Consider the following 22,542-nt stretch of genomic DNA (forward strand, 5'->3'; position numbering starts at 1 on the left):
CGGAGTCTCCTCGTTTCCTCTGGTCCTCTAAACAGGTTTAACACCACTTGGCTCGCTCGCTTCTCTCTGCGTCGTCACTTCCGTCTCCTCCTTGGCGAAGCAAGATGGCGGCCGTCGTAGACAGAGTCGATGGATGTGTTGGGTCCTTTGACTCGGAGTCGCCGAGACAGTCGTCCCCTCCGCCGGACCAGCAGCACCAGAACAACCCGCTGCTGGGCCTGCCCATCGTGGCCATCGAGACCGTCCTCCATTTCCTGTCGTACGACGAGATCAGCCTGCTGCGCTCGGTAAGAACAAAACAAGACGAAGCTAACGCTTAGCCTCATGCACTTTATCTTCGGGTGTCCGTCGCGGACTCTCCGCGGACACCGTTGGCGGTAGTTCAGAGTTTAAAGCCCGCGTCGCGGTGCAGCGTGTGACTGCAGCTCGGCCCGCTGGGTTATCGGTGCTAGCTCCCGGCAGGAGCGCGCGGCTGAGCCGGCACGACAACACACGCATGATGGATGTTGATGAGAGACGGCTTGAACCCAACTGGTCCACTTCGGACTGGTTTAGTCCGCTGTTGGTGTCCATGCAGTTAGCTGGAAAGCAGTCTGCAGCTCTCTTCTCCCTGCAGCTCTCTTCTTCCTGCAGCCCCTCTCCATTCTGGAGCATCGCATGCACCTTGGGGACTGGAGCCTTGTCCAAAGCTCCCACTGTGCATGAGAGCTTTGGACAAGGCTTCAGGTCCTCAAGGTCACCTCGACTTTGTGGCAGCAGTTGCTTTGTGTCCCTCGTTATTGCTGTGCAGCATGTTCAACCTCAGTCTGTGCCTTTCTTGTAATCCTGTGTTGCATGGGCGGATCAAGAGCACATGGGGTCCGGGCCCCATCCTCCACCTGTTCATGACTGATTGCATGTTTATGCCTGGCATTTTGCAGGTTTACTGAAACAAGTATTGAGTAAACCATGGTTTGTATACAGCCGTCAACCTCCTGTTCTGCCAAGTGAAGCCAATGTAGAATTGTCTTAAAGCTGCATTCTCTCTCCTGACCACCAGGGGGTGCCGAACAGCATCCTACCACGCGCATATTTATGTATGCGATATCACCCAGCAGGCCTACGTATAAAATGCACGGCCCGCCACTCATAGAAGTCTATGCTTAATGTGTTAAAGCTGCATTCTCTCTCCTGACCACCAGGGGTGACTCCTCTGGTTGTATAGAAGTCTATGCTTCATGTGTTAAAGCTGCATTCTCTCTCCTGACCACCAGGGGACATCTCCTCTGGTTGTATAGAAGTCTATATAAATGACTCTACTTCTCTCTTGATGTATTCCCTCAGTAAACATTGTAAACATGAGTTTATGTCTCAATCTCTACGGGGTGATTGACAGGTCGCTGCCGCTACGTTTACCGCGTCTCTACGTCACTCCTCTACATTCCAAATATGGAAGTGTCTGTTCATTGGTTGCAAAGATTGTAATCAAAGATGGCGAAGAACCCTAGACCATAAAGTGTATGGTTGTAAATAGAGATGATGACATGACACCCCCCCAAGTGAAGCCAAAACATCTTGATCGCCCCCTGGTGGCTGGCTGCAGTTTAGGTGTTAAACCCCGCCCCCTTCACACCAGCAGAAGGGACATGGGCCAAACTGTAAAGAACAGGTTTTTATCACACTGATGTCTTCAATTTTTGATTTTCTTTTCTTTTAACTTGTTATTTGATGTGTTGGAAAGGGGGTGTGGCCTCATGATTGACAGCTGAGGTAGTCGTCGTGGAGGACTTTGTGTGTGGAAGTGCCACTTTGTGTCTTTTATGGACGTACTCTTCAAACGGAGAACCTGTTGCTCACCTGTTTTCCGTCCTCCGTGTTCTCCAGGTGTGTAAGCGCATGGACGTGATCTGCCAGCGGGTCCTGAATCAGGGCTTCCTGAAGGTGGAGCGCTACCACAGTCTGTGCCAGAGGCAAGTCAAAGCCCAGCTGCCCAGGTCAGTATCGCACCAGAGCTCTGCTGGAAGAACCGTGTTCACTGAGCCGGAAAACGTGGAATAACGTCGGCCAAGTGACACCACGCATTTGCAAGGGAAATGTCAAAGACATCAACCTCATGGTCATTTTTTGAAATAATTAAATAGGAGACATAGATTTGTTTTCTACTATCACGGTTCTTACGGTCATGGAAAACCTGGAAGAGTCATGGAATTTTAAAATGGTTATTTCCAGGCCTGGAAAAATCCCAAAGGTTTAGTAAAAGTCATGTAAATGTGTTATATTCATGTGTTCATGTCGTTCATTTACACTGAGTTTGAAATAATGAATGTGCTTTTAAAATAAAGACTCAAAATATAAGCAGGCATACATACAGGCATCTATATAAATTCTTTTAATCAAACTATTGTCTCATTCATTTGTGTCATTTAAGGTTTACTGTATGCTTTGTATTCTCATTGTTAGTTTAAATACTACATTTACTCACTTTTTACTGTTTACACCCAGATTTCACTAAATATTTTGCTCATGGAAATTTGGTTTAAAGTCATGGAAAAGTCATGGAAATTTGGTCAAAAGTCATGGAATCCATTGGTCAGAATGTGTCTGAATCCTGTTTACATCAACCACGTGGTCATTTTTTAAATGGGAGATATAGATTTGTTTACGATTGTTTCTTATTACATAATCGTTATTAGATTTCCAAAGGAACCCAATGTGTGTCTCACATATGTTTCTCATGAGTCATGCTGACGGCAGTGAAACTGTCTGGCGCTGAGCTCGACTTGTCTTCACTGGCAGCAGCTTCAGTCCTCCACCCTGGACGTACATCGCCTGTCAGCTTACAGTCCGGTACAGCAGTCAAACCAAAATAGACCCGCTGCCTGACAGGATGCTTTGGGTCACAGATGTTAGGACTGTAAAGGAAAAGCTGATGAGCACTTAACCCGAGTCAAAGCTATACAGAAACCTGAGCGATTATTTTAATCCTGCCGGACTAAATTATACCCCAAAAATATATGTATTCATTTTTATAGGCCTGACTTTGGAGTTGTTCAACCTAGACCCTGTTTTCACATGTTTATGTGTGTAAGTGACTAAAGGGGTAATCGTTTTTGAAATTGGTGTTAAAGGTGTATATTTATAATGATGACAAGTTTTTTTTATTAAAGTCAGACATTAATTAATATGTAATACAAACAAGGGATCTCAGCTTTTGTTCACATGGATAGTAAATGAAAGCAGTCGACCTACTGACAGTGTTTTGGGAACCAAACCTCTTAATTCTGACGTGAATCATTAAAGAGAGAATCACTATTCTTTAACTTATTTTCCCGCCCAATTAAACCTGATGGGAAGCATGTTTGTGATTCACTTTTTGTTGATATTGCATTGTGGTAAAGCTCAGGAAGAAGCTTCAGTTTCTCAATAAAACCACCAGTGCAGTCTGATGGGAGAGGTCCTCTCCTCTGATGGGAGAGGAGGTCCTCCTCTCCTCTGATGGGAGAGGAGGTCCTCCTCTCCTCTGATGGGAGAGGAGGTCCTCCTCTCCTCTGATGGGAGAGGAGGTCCTCCTCTCCTCTGATGGGAGAGGAGGTCCTCCTCTCCTCTGATGGGAGAGGAGGACCTCCTCTCCTCTGATGGGAGAGGACTTCTCTGATGGAGAGAGAACCTCTCTGATGAACCCGGCCTGGCTCTTGACCGTGTGCGTGTCATGACTTTGTCTGCAGGCGGGAGTCGGAGAGGAGGAACCACTCGCTGGCCCGCCACGCTGACATCCTGGCTGCCGTGGAGACGCGCCTCTCTCTGCTCAACATGACCTTCATGAAATACGTCGACTCCAACCTCTGCTGCTTCATCCCCGGAAAGGTGAGAAGGCAGCATCGTGGTCCTCCAGACAGGGCCAGGCCAACGCCTCGCTAGAAAGCTTCTTTAGCTCAGCAGGAAGCTCTCCTTCACCACATGCTGTCATTATGCCAGGACGTCCTGCTTCCACTCCTAGATTACACCCAGGAGACGCTTGGGCCCTGTGTAGAAGACAATAATAGCAATAATATCGTTATCTTTTCCTCACTAGCAAAAACATAGGTTAAATCTGAGAGCACAGTCTGCTCAGTATTCTCTCAGCTCCTCCGGGTGGTTTCTCTGCGTCTGAGTGAACACTATTTCAGTTCAGCATGTGATGACTTTGGAGGTCCAGTGAGTAGCATTTAGGTGGATCTATCGGTAGAACCAGAATATGATAAGTGTTTTCTGTGGTGTATAGTTACGCCGTGTAGCCCTGAACAGACAAACCAAACCCTTCTCTAGACCCGGTCATCCTCACAACGTCCTGGTGCATTCTGCATCCTCGATGCAGTAAAACCTTACAAACCGGACCTTTTTAAAGAAGACGTGTTTCGTCTTCTTTCAGACACATCTGTCCTGTGTTCTTTTCCCCGACTTATTTGCGACGTCTCGTGTGTGTCGTCAGGTGATCGATGAGATCTACCGCGTGCTGCGCTACGTCCAATCCACTCGAGCGCCCCAGCGGGCTCACGAGGTCCTGCAGGAGCTGAGGGACATCTCCTCCATGGCCATGGAGTACTTCGACGAGAAGATCGTCCCCATCCTGAAGAAGAAGCTGCCGGGGGCCGACCTGTCCGGCCGCCTCATCGGCTCTACGCCAGGTAACAGGAATATGTATATCTGAACGCGTGGGCTGTGGTGCAACCCTTTGGGTATGAATATGAATATTGTTCCCGTACCAATGACTAAAGCAGGTCTGTCCCGAGAGCAATAGAGTTCCAGAGTGAGATGAGTAGCTGCTGGTGGAAGTTTCTCCCCACTTGTAAGTCCATTCATTTTTAAATGTTCTTCACCATGGAGACGCAGGAGTCCCATGAATCATTTAACCAACTTTTAGTGGACGTGACTTACGTTTTTTTTTTCACTTTAGTTTTGAGAAATGGTGTATTTTCTGTAGAGGGACCGAACAAACTTTTTCAGTCCCTCTTTCCTAACGTCGTAAAACAGAATGGATATAAATTCATTGGACTGTTTTATTATTAAAGTAATAAATCATACACTAGCAACTTGGTAAAGAAATGTTCAACATGGATAGACATGTGTCCGACCAGCTCTCTATAAGGCCGCATCGAGCAGACATCTGATCCAGTTTGGTCTGGATTAACACGCATGGTTTAGGCTAATAAATAACATGAAATGTCAAGAATGTATTCTCCTTATTAAAACGGGAAAATGCAACTGCACACCTTCTGGCTTTTTGAGTTTCTCTAGTTAGATGTTAGCTGCCGGTCAGCTCCAGCCATTTGAAAGAGGAACATATGACTACCAGTGGAAAAGATCTGGGGAAAAGTATTGTGTATATGAATAGACTATAAGCCTTTTTAATAGATGTATAGTGTATATATATCATGAATATTTTCAGTCTCAAAATAAAACGCCTAGACATTTCATTAGAAAAATATTCATTTTCTGTGATATTGTTATCTGCTTTTTACTTAGACTAGAAAAGGCTTCAGGCTATGGTCCCATTGTGTTTTCCAGTCCATAAGTCCTATTTATAGTTATCTACAGGCATCTCCTTACAAATAAATGTTCAGGCGGAAATAAAAACCTTATACTTTAGTGTGTTCAAACTTATATAACTCAGTGTCAGCAGCACTTAAAGTGATTTTGACTATTGAGGGAAAAAAGCTTCAGTGTTACCTTTCAAAAGAGACCAAGACCATGCATTTACTCCACATAGTTCAAGTACAGCTTCCAGTTTACTTTGGGTATACCTGGATAGGCGTTTTTCGGCAAATTTTACAGGAACGCTAGGCGGTTAAAGCAGGGATCAATAATTTCTTCTAATCTAAAATCAAAGCTCACTTTCAATATTCAAAATAAACGTTCTGCCTCTTTACTGAAGCTTTCTTTTGTGTGTGTGTGTGTGTAGCTGTAAATTCCCGACGCCCTCTGACCCTCTGCCCTGTTCCCCCAGTGGCCGGTCCGTCTACCTCCCTGACCACCATGTCCCTGCTGGCCAAGAACACGCCGTCGCGGTCCGAGATGACCAAGGTGCAGCAGCAGGTGAAGGTGAACGGGGCGTCGATGACGGTGCTGCGGCGGGAGATGCAGGAGATCCGGGTCAAGCAGCTGGAGCAGCAGAAGCAGCTGCAGGACCAGGAGCAGAAGCTGCTGGAACAGACCCAGGTGATCGGCGAGCAGAACGCCCGCCTCGCCGAGCTGGAGCACAAGCTCCGCGAGCTGATGGACAGCAGCGCCGCCGCTATGGGAGCGCCCCGGCCCGGCGCGGCCTCCGCGTCCAGCAGCGCCGCGGTGTCTTCCACCGTGGCCACCGGCGCGGCCGCTACCGTGTCGGCAAGCGGCGACGCGGCCACGGCCTCTCTATCCAGAGCGCCGGACGGCGAGGGGGGGTTGTCGCTCAAACGCACCAGAAAGAGCTCAGGCCTCCCACGACAGTCCAAACGGCTGCGCAGCAAGAAATAAGACTCAGTGTGTCATTTAGTTTAAGCTTTCTTTTTGGTTTCCAGGTCCGACTGATCACATCTTCTCCCCAAATCGGCGTTACTATCTGTGTGATGATCCCCTCCAACCCTCACTAGATCAGAATATAGGCAGGTGGCCGCCCTGTGCGAGACTATTTATTGAAGGTTGCATTAAAATGACTGTATTGCTTTTTTTTAACGTAGAAGCTTTTCTCGGAGGCTTCGACGCTTCCAGAAACATTGGTATGTCTCAACAGGAAGTCAGGCGGTTGGTCAAATTGGTTAACAGAAGTGAAGTTGTTTGTGTTATTAATGTAACCCCTGTTTCTGGGAGAGAGAGAGAAAATATTTCAGAAACATACACAGTTAAAAGAAAAGGCAGTGAATCATGACAGTCCTCAACTCCAGTTGGAACCTCATAATAAACCGAACTGAAGTTGCATGTTATGGGAAATTAGTGATGGGTAGGAAGTCTAACTCCACGAGCTTTCATTCATTCACGCTCGCTTCTTCTTACTCTGGCTAAGTGCAATAAAAGTCATCTGGAAAAAAAAAAAGCCGTAAGTCATATTCCTTGCCAGTAGCACGGTCTTTGAATCGGCTCAGAGGGATGGGTCTGAAAGAGGGAAAGTGTTCATGTGGGTTCTCTGCTCCTGTTTGTGCTGTGAAACTGAAGAGCCGCTCTCCGCCGTCCTTTTAGGATCATACCAGTGTTCTGACACATTTCTGCCTATTTAATACAAACAACGCACAGCTCTAAGCAGCTAAACGTTTAATGAGGTACAATGAGTGTTCCAGTACTCTGCTTGTGTGTCTCATTTCTAACCAGCCATTTACATCCATTCTTTTCACTGCAGAAACATGCACCTCATGACTTTGTTTTCAAACTGATAAAACAGAAAATATGACGCTGTTTCTGGAAATGTTCAAAGTTCTCTTCTCTGCCAATCGGGGTGATCAAACTTACAGAAATAGACTTGAGGTGCTTTTACTAGCTTCTTCCAGAGCTGGCAGCCACACCCCATAGTCCCCTGCTGTTGGAAATACTAGTTTATAATTCAGATTATTTTGTCAAATTGTAAATAGTTAGACAAAATGATTTTACCCGAAAGTCCCTTGCAAGCTTTTTGACACTTTCAATCATATCAGTGTCTTTATAGTGTGTGTATGGCATGGCATGGCCTTTAGATGCTGTTGAAAGCTCTGGAAAAGTATAGTATGTTGACTTTTCTATTTCTTAAGATCTACTTCCTAGCTTGTTTTCCAGACTTTTCTACTGCATCTCACGGCCTTCCGTGGAGTTTATTTCCACGGTTTGTTGAGACTGTTCAAAGTCACAGTACTTCATGTACTAGTACTGCATCCTGCCTTCTAAATGAACCATTAGTAAGTCTTTACCAGCTGACTGTTCACATTCACACGTATACTCCACGTCTTCGCTGCACCACCGTTACTGCTCCGGGCTAGCGTTGAATGAAAATCTAAATAAATAAGGGTAAATCAAAAGGATAACATATTCTACAGTGTATATATAATAGTAGTATGTGTGAGCTCTTAACTCTAACTTAACGTCACTCACCATCGTTCTCATTATGTTATCTAACTGTTCATTATTTGAACAGTCGCTGAACCTCGCTGTCCGCCATTGGACAGAATGAGGAGCCTCAATGCATTTTGGGACGGCTGAGTATGTCCTATAAACTCGGGTTTGACAGTTTCAGATTTCTCCATCACGTACCTGCTGGACTCGGTTACCGGTGCCCATGCTGATTTATTAGTGGTAAATGAAGTGGAAACGGAGAAAGAAAACACTTGTATGGTCCTTAAAAGTCGACGAGAACTACACTGTGCATGTTCTGGCATTTAAAGGCTCTGTTCAACCAAATGACACGATTCCTCACTTGCTCTCTTGAGCCATTCAGATTGTTCTGTTTTTCTGCCTCGACCCCAAAACGAGGGACCAACGTGGGGCGGAGCCTAACTGCATGGATGGATGTCACCAGAGGGAAGTGAGAAAATTGATCCTGACCCTTGAAAAGTTGTCTTTTCGTCTTTAAATGCTATTCCACCAACTTTGGTTAGTCTAAAACCAGCCCCATGCGAGTAAGGGAACCACTATGACTTCTGACTGGTGTGCAGTGGCAGAGGGGTGCTAGGCATGTAGACGGGTAACGGGTCAGTAAGTTCCCCCGGCTGCCGCTAGTCTTCCCCTCCTGTACGGACCGGCTCTTGCCTTGAGGCTCGGCGAGCTCTCAGCCCATATTGTGGCTGTACTTAGTTTGAAGCTCTTCAGTTGTCCGGATGAAGTAAAACCACTCACGGCACGAACGTTTGGGAAATAGACTTTGGAGATAGCTGTTCATGTCTTGGTGAACACTGGAGCGTATAATCACACTGGGCCAGAGAAACACCAGAATATGTAAACTAGTGGCTTAATTTGAGACTGCGTCTCAGTTTAGAGAACTACTGTAATCATCCTGTACTTTAAAGTGTAGATTGTGAATTATGTGTATGTATACCAAGAAAACTATCTTTTGAGTTGGCCAACTTGGGGCTAACTGTCTGGTTTTGTTGAGCTCGTTGCTGTTAAAAATTGTACAAATGAAACCTATTAAAAACTCAAATTATCTCACACATTACAAGCTGTGCTTGTTGTTCAGTGATTCCTTGTCTCAAAGAGCACATCTCAGGATACTTTCAAAAATACTTCCCACACAACAGTGCTCAGTATGACTGATACTGGCTGATGTCCGCTCTGCTGAAGAGGACCAGTATATATCGAGATGACGTCCGACTCTCTCGGAGGCTGAGGTTTACAGCTCAAACACTGAGTGAGTTCTGGCTTGGTGTGGAGAGGGAGCGTCCACTCATCGGACAGAGGGCTGTGGGCATTCTGCTTCCCTCCGCCACATCTACCTCTGTGAGGTCAGCTTTTCTGCTTTTGCCTCTCAAAACAAAGTACAGATCTATCTTTTTTGCACAAAATGATTGGACATTTTATTTGTTTTTGTCTGATGGAGCAATTTGGTTTACTTAAAAGTGATTTTCTTTATTCTATTATTTATAAAAGCACAGATGGAGGAGTCACAAAAAGTTGTTATTTCAATAAGTTTGAAAACACTAGTTTAGAGCAACTGACTACTGTGGGAGGCTGAAAGGTTGTTCAAAAACTGTAAAAGAAAAAAAGTTTAAACCTTATGAGCCCCAGCATAGTACTTTAAAATAGCAATATGTGTTAACAGTATCTCTGCAAAGTTTGACTTTGATTAAGTGAAGTTAAATATTTTTAGTAATTAAGTTAGTGCAGATTTCGTGAACCGTAGGTTTAGGTCCGCTGAAAGCAAAAATGCTCTAACTTTCTTCCTGGACCTTGAACGGGGAGTTTTTCCTGATCCGATGTGAGGTCCCGGGACAGGATGTTATGTGTACATATTGTAAAGCCCTCCGAGCCAAACCTGTATTTGTGATGTTCGGCTATATAAAATAAACTGAATTGAATATCTTGCTGAGGCTTTGTCTGACAGTGGTTTGGGCGCAATTGCCGGATTCCGTAGATCGCAAGCTTTCCAGAAAGGTTCGTCAATCATGTGTAGTACCAAGCTAGGGATATAAAAAATATATTTTCATAACTTGGGGAGCTCTCTCGAGTCACCTTCGAGTCCTATTTATGGTTTATGTTAATATTTATGGCCAGGCTGTGCAGTTATTTTTGCTATGTCACATCAGTGGCTCTGGTATCGATTAATGGGAGTACGAGTACTTGGAGAGTGAGAAAAACCTCCTGATGAAGAATGCTGCCCCCATTGTTTGGGGCTGCTGGGGCTCATAAGGTTTACACTTACATTCAGATTTTTTTTTACAGTTTTTGAAATATCACAGTTTACATTTTATGCTATTTTCAGACCTTTTCTGAGTATTTATTGAGTGTGTAATACACTGCTTAGTGAATGACATCATGCACTACAACTGCTGCTACTACTACTACTGATGGTAAATACTACATGTTAAATGGACTGTGCTCAAAGCACTTTGACACTGATGACAGGAGCTACATGCAAGGTGCCACCAGTCAGTCCATCAGGAGTATCTAACATTCATACACCCGTTCATACAGCACAGGTAGATGCACAGACCCGCTCTAGCACTGAGCCCCTATAGCGACTGTGGCTGCTTCTACTACTACAAGTACTACTACTATTGCAACCACAACTATTACTACTAATACCACTGCTGATGCAACAGTAGCCTCCTAAAAACTGCTGGAAATACTGCTCTTATTACGACTACGACTTTAAATTCTTTTACTATTACTACTACTACAGTTTCAGTCAACAGTTCAGATTCTGGCTTGTTAAGCAATGTATTTCAGATCCTAACTTCATTAGATTCTGTAGTTCATCTTCCAACACTGCTGGTTTTACATTCAACTAGACATTCAGTCTTCCAGCAGTGCAGTTCATTGATTTTGGGCATTAATAAAAGAAAAATAAGTAATTTCACATTTTCACCAATCCTTTGCAATTAATTTCAGCTGTCATCATTTCCATGCTTTTCCTTAAGGAAATACATTTGGACATGATGTTTGATTCAAAATATACTGATATACTGGACTCTTGAATCTACACTCATTAATCATGTAAACACAGGAACATATTAAACCTGACCATCTCGTTGTATTTTTTGTGAATTACAGTTTTAAGTGTGACCCTGCTAATTGTCTCACTACATGACTGAATACAGAAATAGTCTAAAGTTCTGTAGCTCCTGCTTGAGCTGCCAGCAGGTGTCACTATTTCACTGATAATGTCACCATAATGGAGATGCAACAGACAGGAACTATTTGCAAGTTAGACTGTGAATGGGTTGTGTATTGCTGAAGCAGGGCAACCTTGTGGCGAGAACTGTATGCTGATCATCATCATCAACTTTTTTATTAAATCTGTTTCATTATAACGCATCACATTCTGGACTACTCTTCGCACGACCACTCAAGTTGTTTTTAATCTTAACAGTTAAGACACAGAGAGGTTACGTGCTACAAACTTCATCTAATAACAACGTTTTTATTGAAGCGCTTTGAAACCGGTTGCAAGCAGACGTGTGTTAGATATGGAGGCACAGATGTACATTTTGGAGTCCTGGCCTGAATGTTCTCTGTACTAAACCCTCTCTAACTTTGTTCTGCTTTACTTTATCAAAGTCAACCTTTGCAGAGAGAATGTTCAGATATTGAGCTATGATTTGGGTTAGAGAATGTTCACATATTGTGTTATGATTTGGGTTAGAGAATGTTCACATATTGTGTTATGATTTGGGTTAGAGAATGTTAACATATTGTGTTATGATTTGGGTTAGAGAATGTTCATATATTGTGTTATGATTTGGGTTAGAGAATGTTCACACATTGAGCTATGATTTGGGTTAGAGAATGTTCACATATTGTGTTATGATTTGGGTTAGAGAATGTTCACATATTGAGCTATGATTTGGGTTAGAGAATGTTCACATATTGAGCTATGATTTGGGTTAGAGAATGTTCACACATTGAGCTATGATTTGGGTTAGAGAATGTTCACACATTGAGCTATGATTTGGGTTAGAGTTGGACCTTACAGCTGCATCATTTCAAAGAAATAATCATCCTGAAAGTGATTTTTTTCTAGGTGGACCTGGAACCTTTTCATTTCTGCTGTGTGTCATCTTCATTTACTCTTAACTAGTAACATATATACTTATATTTACACATCTGAACATAATCTCACATGTGTACCTTTTATTATAACACCCAAATTATTCAAATAGAACTAGTGGTTGCAGAGATACACACTTTTTAGTTTGGGGATGACATTTTCGAGGAAAGGGCCTAAAAATAGGATGTTTTTAAAAGGGAAGCTATCGGCATGTATAATAGCACATACAAAGTCATATACTTAAATTGTACTAAGTATTCCTTAAGTTGTTCCTATTTAGCACAAACAATTATACTAAATACACTTCAAGTTGTGCTATTTAATCACAACTAAAATATATTAAGTAAAAAATAAGTTGTTCCAAAATAGCACTCAGCATACTTGAGTTTACTTGAAGCCCTACTAATCATCAGTATACTAAGATTAAATATAGTTCATCATATTTATTTTTCACCTGTCACCATCCTGCCCATTCTGCAGGTTAGTTCATCCTTCTGCCCATCGAGAGGTTCTGCCTGTTTTCCTGCTTACTTCCTGTTCAGTTCCCTCACATTCTTCAGCTCTCTGGCTACTTTTTCCAATTCATCTATGCCTGTATTTTTCTAAACCACGTTTCTTCCTCATTCCTGCCTGTTTGTTCTCCTGTACTGTCCCTGTGTGCTGACTGCTGCTAGAAAAGACTGTTTTTCTGCACATTATCTTGCTGTCTGGTTGTGCAGTCGAGTCCTGTTCTCCTGTGTGTCCTCGAGGCGGAACACTTGGGTTCTCACATATGTTCTCCTGCGTGTCCTCGAGGCGGAACACTTGGGTTCTCACATATAACTGTTATAAAAGACTCCAGTTCAAGAGACTCAAAATGACTGAATAGAGATAAAAAGAATGGGATATTTAGGGGCCAATTGTCTCATAATCCACCCATGATTCTATTAACTGTGCAATCAAATTGTATGCTTGAATAAATCCTATGACCTTGAGCTTCAGAGGTCAACAGTAGTCTGACCTTGGTCTTGACCAAGTGATCTTGCAGGTGTCAGAGGCAGGGGCGTGTTTTAGAGGAATGCATCTGGGGAAAGAAAAAGTAAATAACTGGCCACTCAACTGCCTGGTGGTGAAAGAGGTCATTAGTATGCGGAGGAGAGGACAGGTAACGTTTCCAAAAAACTCTGCACACGTATTGCTGGTGGGACGTTGCTAAGCTACAATAGCATGCATGCTGAGGCTGCTAGCCCTGCCACATACTCTCTATGTCTCAGACTATAGGACGCTATTTTAAGTGTTGATGGAGCAGCTACAATGTTAGCATAGCCTAGCACTGATCAATCTGACGTGATCTCATGAGTGCTGCAGTTACTCACTCTGACCACTGGAGGAAAACGTTGGAGGGAGAATGAGGGGGAAATTAAAAATGTACACAAAAACAAAGAAGAAAAAACAGTTAAGCAGAAAACAAAATATTTATTCAGTTCAGAGTGAAAAGCTGCAGATTGTTGAGTCTTTGATCTGATGATGTCAGACTGTTTGACACTATCTCTAGTAAACTAACGTCAATGAAAAGGTGTTCAACCGATCCCCCCCAACCCTCAGTGTAGGTGAGTCTTATCTCATTTACTCATCTTAACCATTCAGGACTATAACGCATATCTGATCACACATTAATACATGAATGAAAATAACTGGAACATTATCATCATTAAATGAACACATGATCAGTAATAATACAAATCAAAGAATAAAAAGTAAAATCATGACAGATTCCAAATTACTTCTTTTGTCTCTTCTCTTGTCCCAAACTAGCACACAGTCAGTGATGAATGGAAGTAAAAGTGAACAATACAACATGAATAATGAAACTGGATTTAACAAATCATTCATTTATACACTGTTGTGATGGATTTGGACATTTTTGCTTTGACTTGAAGTTTATGTGGTTTATTATCTGGAATCATGCAAAACCTTGATTTATTTTGATCTCAACGTCACTTATCAAAGTTTGTTCATTTGTTCTGCGATGATCAAAGATGATGAATTTAGTTTGTTCAAATCAAAACAACTCTTTACAAGTTGTGATTATTTTCCCAGATGCTGAATCTGATCCAGAAAGACTCTCATTTGACATTCGTAGGTTTTTCTTCACACAAACAAATGTTTCAAGACAACAAAGTTCAGTTTTATACACAAAGTAAAACATGTTTTACAGCTTCTCTCAGAAACAGATCACTTCAGGTCATTACATGGACCTCGCTCAGCTCTCAGACATTCATCTGCAACACCACAAGTCCAGAGAGCTCTCAACCCCCTTGAGTCCAGACCAGCTCAGGTACCCCTCACCTGCTGCAACTGTTTACAACCACTGAAAGATCAGGTTGCTACTAACTAAGATCAGCTGTGTGTGATCCTGTACAGGCTGAACTATCTGGACAGCAGAGAGAAAGTTTCTCTACCAGGAGGAGACTCTTCTTCCTACAGAGAACACAGAGACACTGAGGAACCAGACCAGAACCTGAACCCAGGATAAAGAGGTTCAGTGAATGTGGTGTTGAAGGTGTGGATGTGGATCAGTGTGTCAGAGGAGACTGTGTAGAAGGACAGAGAGCCAGCAGGAGAGTCCACATACACTGCTACTCTACCAGAGGAGGAGGAGGAGGAGGAAGAGGCGATGATGCGTGTTGCTGTCTTATTGTGACAGACACAGTAACCACCATTATCCCACTCCAGACTCCAGGACTGATCATTCCATCCAAACAAACAGTCTTTACTGTCTCCTCTCCTTCTGATTCCTCTGTAACTCACTGATATAGAAACGCCTTTTCTCCACTCGACCTCCCAGTAACAGCGAGCAGTCAGACCAGTTCTACACAGCAGCTGTGGCCAGAAATCAAATCTGTCTGGATGATCAGGATATGACTGATCCTCGCTCACACGTGTGACATTCCTGTTGTTGTCAGACAGTTTGAGTTTCCTGTGTACTGTGTTTGTGTCAAGTGTGAGTTCACAGGAATCTGATGGAGAGAACGAGACACAATACAGCTGCAGTTATTAATCTATCATCTGTTCATCTATTGACACTTTGATGATGACTTTTGATGATCAGAGATGTGAATGAGTGATGTCACAGTCTGAAGATGGTTGAATGTTTTCATGAATCAAACTCAAAGTACACTTACACTTCCTCAGACCTGGTCTGAACCATCGGACTCCAGCAGGCTCCACCCTGAAAGGAGGAGGGGTCAGAGCAGCATGAACACATGGACATGACATCACTCTCATCACAGAGCTTTGTTATTCATGTTCACATGACATCACTCTCATGCACAGAGCTTTGTTATTCATGTTCACATGGACATGACATCACTCTCATCACAGAGCTTTGTTATTCATGTTCACATGACATCACTCTCATGCACAGAGCTTTGTTATTCATGTTCACATGGACATGACATCACTCTCATCACAGAGCTTTGTTATTCATGTTCACATGGACCACTTATTATTCATCAGCTCATATTCTGTTACTTCATGGAGCTTCTTCTGATTGGCCGATGACGACAGCTCATGATGTTCACTTATTCATGATATATTATATTATCAGTATTATATTGACAATCATCCTCCAGTTCAGACTCAGTTTCCTCTACCAGTCAGTCAGTAAATCAGATGTTTAAACCTGCATCAGTTGATTCTTTGTCTGTTTGTGGTTCAGTGAAAACAAGCTGTAAACACAACATCTGACACATTATCAGCTTATGAAGTACTTGTGTCTGACATGATATCAACCAGCTGCTTCCACATCCAGCAGTTACACATCAACATGATGACTCATCAGGACTCTTTGAGTTTGTGTCAGCTGATGAATGGAAGTCCACTATTCTCTCTCTTCCAGCTCTGTGTTTGGTCTCCACCACCTCCTGAGGGAAACATCTCTCTTTAGCTGCTAAATGCTCCACTGTGTTCACCAGCTGAGCGTCTGTGGCCGACTGTCACCTGTAGTTTCAACAAGTCCACTCTTATCAGCCAGAGAACTGTCTCTCAGCGCAAAACAAAAAAAAAAAACAGGTGAAGCTGAACTCCTTTAAAACAGCAAAATATTCATGTTGTGATGGAAGATGACGAGCATCAAAACATAAAACTATAGTTTGATTTGAGCCCACTGAAGCGTGATGACGTTGATGCATGTCAACCCACCATGATGCCCGTCAACGTGTCAGGATACACAACGGTCCTAGTTTATGATGTTGAAACAAGACAACGCTCCAGAAACACAACAGTTCCATCACCTTCCCTCCCTGTTCTGGCTCATCCTGGCTACTGTTCCCTCACCACTTCTATCTGTATTGATCGTCTGATGTGGGACCCAAACAGTTAGATGAGTCTCTGGTAGTTTGAGGTCAGCTTGGTGTGTCAGGGTCACATTAACCAGGCTGACAGTGTGACAGAGAACAGGTTTCCAGCTCTACCTCTTCTATCAGACTGATGGTCTGTGGCTGCAGCAGGTCTCTTCATACCTGAGAGTCTCCAGTGTGGACTCTCCAGTCCAGCAGACAGCAGCTTCACTCCTGAATCCTGCAGGTTGTTGTTACTCAGGTCCAGCTCTCTCAGACTAGAGGACTGGGAGCTGAGGACTGAGGACAGAGCTTCACAGCTTCTCTCTGAGAGGTTACAGCCACTCAGTCTGAAGAGACAACAATCAACAAGAAGAAAAATAACATGTGTTTTCAAATGAAATCCTCTTTGATAATGAGTCTGGACTAAAGTAGAATCAGAAAGAAAGAACAAAGATAATTTGTTCAGTAAAAGTGGATCAAATTCTTGCTGTTTTAATCTAAACAAGATAAAATAATTCAGTTAATAGGTGGGTGAATATTTAATGTTGTTTGTTAGTGTTAAAAACACAGTTTGAGTTTTCGGTTCTTTTCATGACGAGAGAGAGAGAACAAAGTGAAAAAAAGAGAAATTAAACTTCATATTCTGATTTCATGTTTGTTACGTTCTAAATCAGAAATAAACAACCATCAAACTCTCAGCAGATCGTCACTGGAGAGACACATTCAAGTTTTCTGTCTCTTTTCCTGCATTTCTCCTTTTCCATCATTACTTAAATCAAATATAAAATCCGAAAGCATAAATAAGAGGAACAACAGGACGACCCTGTGATGTTTTATTGTGAAGGAAACTTGCGTTTCAAACGCCGCCATTGTTTTTTAATCCACTGTGGTCTGTTTTACCAGTTTCTCTAGTTTAGTCTCTAGGATTAGTTCTGGTTAATGTTCTGGTTCATGAAATCTGAAATCCTGACTAACAAATTAAAAGATTCAGAAGGAGAGAGGCTGTTTGCACTGAGTACTGAACTAATAGTTTAGAGACACATTTAATCATTGAAGACAAACTAACTTGATCTAACCTGAGAGTCTCCCGTTTCCAGTGTGGATCCTCCAGTCCAGCAGACAGCAGATTCACTCCTGAATCCTGCAGGTTATTGTTACTCAGGTCCAGCTCTCTCAGATGGGAAAGGTTGTAGGCTGAGGCCAGAGAAGCACAGTCTTCCTCTGTGATTAGACAGCCTGACAGCCTGCAAACACACAAAACAACACTTAAGACAATCTTAAGGAGGATATGAGTTTATCCATGAATGTCAATCAGGATTTACGTGTCCATTAGTTGAACATGTTGATGAATCCTGACCTGAGAGTCTCCAGTCTCCAGTGTGGACTCTCCAGTGCAGCAGACAGCAGCTTCACTCCTGAATCCTGTAGGTTGTTGTTACTCAGGTCCAGCTCTCAGACAAGAGGACTGGGAGCTGAGGACTGAGGACAGAGCTTCACAGCTTCTCTCTGAGAGGTTACAGCCACTCAGTCTGAAGAGACAAGGAGGAAGAAAAAATAAGCAATACGTGGAAAAGATAGCAGCGTATTTAAGTTATGATCTATGAATCTAACTCTCTCTGTACTTACAGAGCTTTGTTGGAGGCTTTGACCACTGGCAGCAGCCTCAGAAGAGCCTCCTCTGAAGCAGAGTATTTCTTCAGGTCAAACACCTCCAGATCTTTTCCTGATGACAGTAAGATGAAGACCAGAGCTGACCACTGAGCTGGAGACAGTTCATCTGTGGTGAGACTTCCTGAACTCAGGGACTGTTGGATCTCCTCCACTAGAGAACCATCATTCAGTTAATTCAGACAGTGGAACAGATTGATGCTTTTCTCTGGTAACGCATCTTCATTGAATCTTCTTCTTGATGTACTGGACTGTTCTCTGATTGGTCTGTGAGCTACTTCCTGTCGGTGTCAGCAGACCTCGTAGGAGAGTCTGATTGGTCTCCAGTGAAAGACCTAGGAGGAAGCGGAGGAACAAGTCCAGGTGTCCATTAGGACTCTGTAAGGCCTTGTCCACAGCACTCTGGTAGAGATGTCTTGGTTCAGGTTTTGACAACAGAAAGGTTGTTTGTTCTTCCTCCAGCAGGTTGACACCAGAGTTGATGAAGGTCAGATGGACATGAAAAGCAGCCAGAAACTCCTGAACACTCAGATGGACGAAGCAGAACACCGTGTCCTGGTACAGTCCTCTCTCCTCTCTAAAGATCTGTGTGAACACTCCTGAGTACACTGAGGCTGCTCTGATATCGATGCCACACTCTGTCAGGTCGGATTCATAGAAGATCAGGTTCCCTTTCTGCAGCTGATCAAAAGCCAGTTTTCCCAGAGACTCAGTCATCTTCCTGCTCTCTGGAATCCAGTGTCGATCTGTCTCAGCTCCTCCATCATACTTGACCTTCTTCACTTTGGACTGAACCACCAGGAAGTGGATGTGCATCTCATTCAGGGTCTTGGGCAGCTGTCCTCCCTCTGTGGTCTTCAACACGACCTCCAAAACTGAAGCAGTGATCCAGCAGAAGACTGGGATGTGGCACATGATGTGGAGGCTTCGTGAGGTCTTGATGTGGGAGATGATCCTGCTGGCCTGCTCCTCATCCCTGAACCTCTTCCTGAAGTACTCCTCCTTCTGTGGGTCAGTGAACCCTCTGACCTCTGTCACCAAGCCAACACAGTCAGGAGGGATATGATTGGCTGCTGCAGGTCGTGTCGTTATCCAGAGGCGAGCAGAGGGAAGCAGTTTCCCCCTGATGAGGTTTGTCAGCAGCACATCCACTGAGGTGAACTCTATGACATCAGTCAGGACCTCATTGTTGTGGAAGTCCAGAGGAAGTTGACACTCATCCAGACCGTCAAAGATGAACACAACCGGGAACTCTTCAAACCTGCAGATTCTTGCTTCTTTGGTTTCAGTGAAGAAGTGATGAACAAGTTCCACCAAGCTGAACTTCTTCTCTTTCAGCACATTCAGCTCCCTGAACGTGAATGGAAACATGAACTGGATGTCCTGGTTGGCTTTGTCGTCAGCCCAGTCCAGAGTGAACTTCTGTGTTAAGACCAATGCCAGCCACTCCCTTTGTCATCACTGTTCTGATTGGTTCCGGGGCAGCTGTAGCTCAGGGGAATGAGTGGTCGTCCTGCAACCACGAGGCAGCCGGCTCGATCCCCAGGCCCCCCCAAAGCTCACATGCCGAAGCACCCCTGAGCAAGACACCCAACCCCCAACTGCCCCCCGGGCGCCCCCCAGGGCCACCCACCGCCCCCCATCCAGGGATGGGTCAAATGCAGAGAAGAATTTCCCCAAGGGGATTAATAAAGGATACTTTCTTTCTTTTTCCTCTCTTCCAGGTGAGGCTTTAAAGAAGTCTTCTTGTCTGATGGTTGTTTCTGGTCTGTGTGGTTTCCTGGATGCTGTTTCAATCTGCCTGACCTCGTGTTCATCATTGACCTCTGCAGTCCCTCCCTCTGTGATGTAGAGCTCTGTGTAGATCTGGTTCAGAAGGGTTGGGTTTCCTGCTTTAGCGATCCCCTCAAACACACACTGGAACTTCTTCTTCAGGTTAGATTTGAGTTCACGCTGACAAACTGTAGCAAGAAGTTCTGAATGAACACACAACAAAGAGGATGAATGAGTCAAACATGTCATTTCCTTAAAAGATTGAGTCTATGAATATATTCAGGTCCATCTCTTGAGACATTAGTAAACATCCCATTCATCCAGCATGTTAAATCTTTAGAGAAATCCTCTTACTGCTCTGCAGACAGTCAGCCAGCTCCTCCTGCTTCATGCTCCTCAGGAAGTGCAGTGAGATCTTCAGAAATGCTTTTCTGCTGCTCCTGCTCTGCTCTTCATCCTCACTGTCTAACACCTCCTCATGCTCTCTCTGAATCTCTAAGAATTCTGGGTAATCTGAACTCAACTTCTGGATCTTCTTCAGTTCATCCTTCACAAAAGTGAAGATGTTCTCCTCCAGCAGCTGGAACAGAATATTATATGAATGACACACCTTGTTTTACAAATGTTCATGACCAAGTAACAAGTGGTTTGTTTTTAACTGATATATTTCCTATTTGTTTGATCCTCCATAATTTAAAGGTTAACTTTCAGTTGGCCTAAGTGAGCCTTCCTGTAAATTGGTAAGAATAAGAACACCTGAGAGAATTGAGACTTTCAAGATGGAACTTAAAAACAACAGCTGGGATGAAGTGTATGCTGATGATCCTAATTTCCTAAATTAGTAGAGAAATTATTTGTGCAAAAATTGGATCTCTTTATAAGTAAAAATAAATTATTGAGTGAACATCAGTATAAATTTAGTAAAAATAGAACTACTACCCATGCACTAATGGAGATGTGGAAGGAATAACAAAGGCAGTTGAACATGATGAATATTCTATTGGTATTTACATTGACCTCCAGAAGGCTTTTGAAATATAGATCACAGTAAATTATTGAGGAAATTGGAGAAGTATGGGATGAGAGGGATATATTATAAAATAATGCACAAAAAGCTAAAAAAAAAAAGGGATTAAAAGAAGATGTATTGAGTTCAGTTGTGGAACAACGCTAACATGAATGTAAGAACGGTCAACTCATTTATGGCTTTCAAAAGGATTATTTATAAAACAATTTTTGAGGGTTAGAAGTGTGAATGAAATATATATATATATATATATATATATATATATATATATATATATATATATATATATATATATATATACACATTTATTTAATTAATATTGAAATAATTCATTATCTGATTTAATTGAAAATAATTTAGGATAGAAATATATATGCTTTATGGTTCTACCTATACCTTTTCAGTCTTTCTGTTTTTGTATATTAGATAGTGGCCATACTTATTGTATTGTAATGATTAACTGAATAAAACACACAAACAACAAACACAAACTAAAACCATGGAACCAAACATCAGATCCATGTTGGACAGACTGACAACCCACTGGTCTAAAGAGTGCAGCATGGAGATGGTTGTGAACAGAATAGATGTAAAAGTATTTGTACATGTACGGACCATAAATATGGAGTCCAGCTGTGTTTGATGCTGCTGGGTAGACGGACCTCTGGGACCCTCTGAGATCTCCTCGTCCTCTCTGTCATGAACAAGCAGCTCACATTGTGTTTGCACCACAGACTGACCCTAACCCTTTATTGTTCATAATGCTAAAACACAAATACAACAATAAGTTAAAGGTGTTGTGTCATGATTAATCATTTTATAAACCAGATGCTAAAGACTGGAGATGAAGGACGACCAGTTAGTCATCTGTTTCATCTGTTTTAGGAACTTACTCTGGGGTCAAAAGAACGTTGCTCATCTCTGAAGGTAATCAGACCACCTTTAGACCGATCACTCTTCATGGACACACAGCTGGGTTCAGGAGCCTTTTCTCTCTGCTGCTGTGAACTGATAGAAACACTGAGATTTCATCATCATCATAATCATAATCGTAATCATTCAACCCTGAACAATCAGCTCACATTGTGTCCGTCCTCACAGAGACCAACACAAGGTCAAGGTCCATGAAGTGATATCTGGATATGGATCAGATGACTCCCTGTACTGGTAAGGGTTCCTCCAAGAGTCCCTCAAAGAAAAGAGTCGCTCACGAACCTTCAGACGCGGAGAAGAAGCAGCTGCGACGCACGAGCTCCCAAAGTGAAACTAAAGAGTGAACCCGGAAGGGAGGAGCTCTCCAGCAGCAGTGCAGAAAACAGTGCGCGCACGCACACACACACGGATGCCTACGGAGTACCATGACTTTCGGGAGGTATTCAGTAAGGTCAAGGCCGCATCCCTGCCCCCACATCGTCCCTACGACTGCTGCATTAACCTGCAACCAGGCACCACCCCCCCAGGGGCCGTCTCTACTCCTTATCGGCACCTGAGAGAGAGGCCATGGAGGCGTACATCAGTTCCTCCCTAGCTGCTGGGATCATCCGTCCCTCTTCTTCACCTGCAGGTGCGGGGTTCTTCTTCGTAGGGAAGAA

At 43.3% G+C, this 22,542-nt stretch overlaps 1 protein-coding gene and 1 pseudogene across 2 annotated transcripts in view; one reads left to right on the plus strand and one right to left on the minus strand.

The window, feature by feature from the left end:
* LOC306746693 (protein NLRC3-like) overlaps positions 1 to 21,927 on the minus strand; it is a 284,667-nt pseudogene extending 262,740 nt beyond the window's left edge. Inside the window, exons 1-8 of the transcript in view lie at positions 21,844 to 21,927; positions 21,566 to 21,643; positions 20,278 to 20,503; positions 19,850 to 20,126; positions 18,109 to 19,616; positions 17,840 to 18,011; positions 17,559 to 17,726; positions 16,663 to 16,829 (exon numbers count right to left, since the gene is read on the minus strand). The product of the transcript in view is annotated as a protein NLRC3-like (transcript). The remainder of the gene's footprint in view (positions 1 to 16,662; positions 16,830 to 17,558; positions 17,727 to 17,839; positions 18,012 to 18,108; positions 19,617 to 19,849; positions 20,127 to 20,277; positions 20,504 to 21,565; positions 21,644 to 21,843) is intronic.
* Positions 105 to 7,013, plus strand: fbxo28 (F-box protein 28; the record flags this gene model as incomplete). The annotated part of the gene is made up of 5 exons (XM_079229649.1): positions 105 to 287; positions 1,864 to 1,973; positions 3,705 to 3,843; positions 4,448 to 4,643; positions 5,963 to 7,013. The coding sequence occupies 5 exons, from the start codon at positions 105 to 107 to the stop codon at positions 6,469 to 6,471; spliced, it is 1,137 nt and encodes a 378-aa protein (XP_079085775.1). The 3' UTR covers positions 6,472 to 7,013.
* Positions 21,928 to 22,542: the final 615 nt, after the last annotated feature.

The sequence above is a fragment of the Taurulus bubalis genome (assembly GCF_910589615.1).
Source record: "Taurulus bubalis genome assembly, chromosome: 14".
In the NCBI taxonomy this organism is placed as follows: domain Eukaryota; kingdom Metazoa; phylum Chordata; class Actinopteri; order Perciformes; family Cottidae; genus Taurulus; species Taurulus bubalis.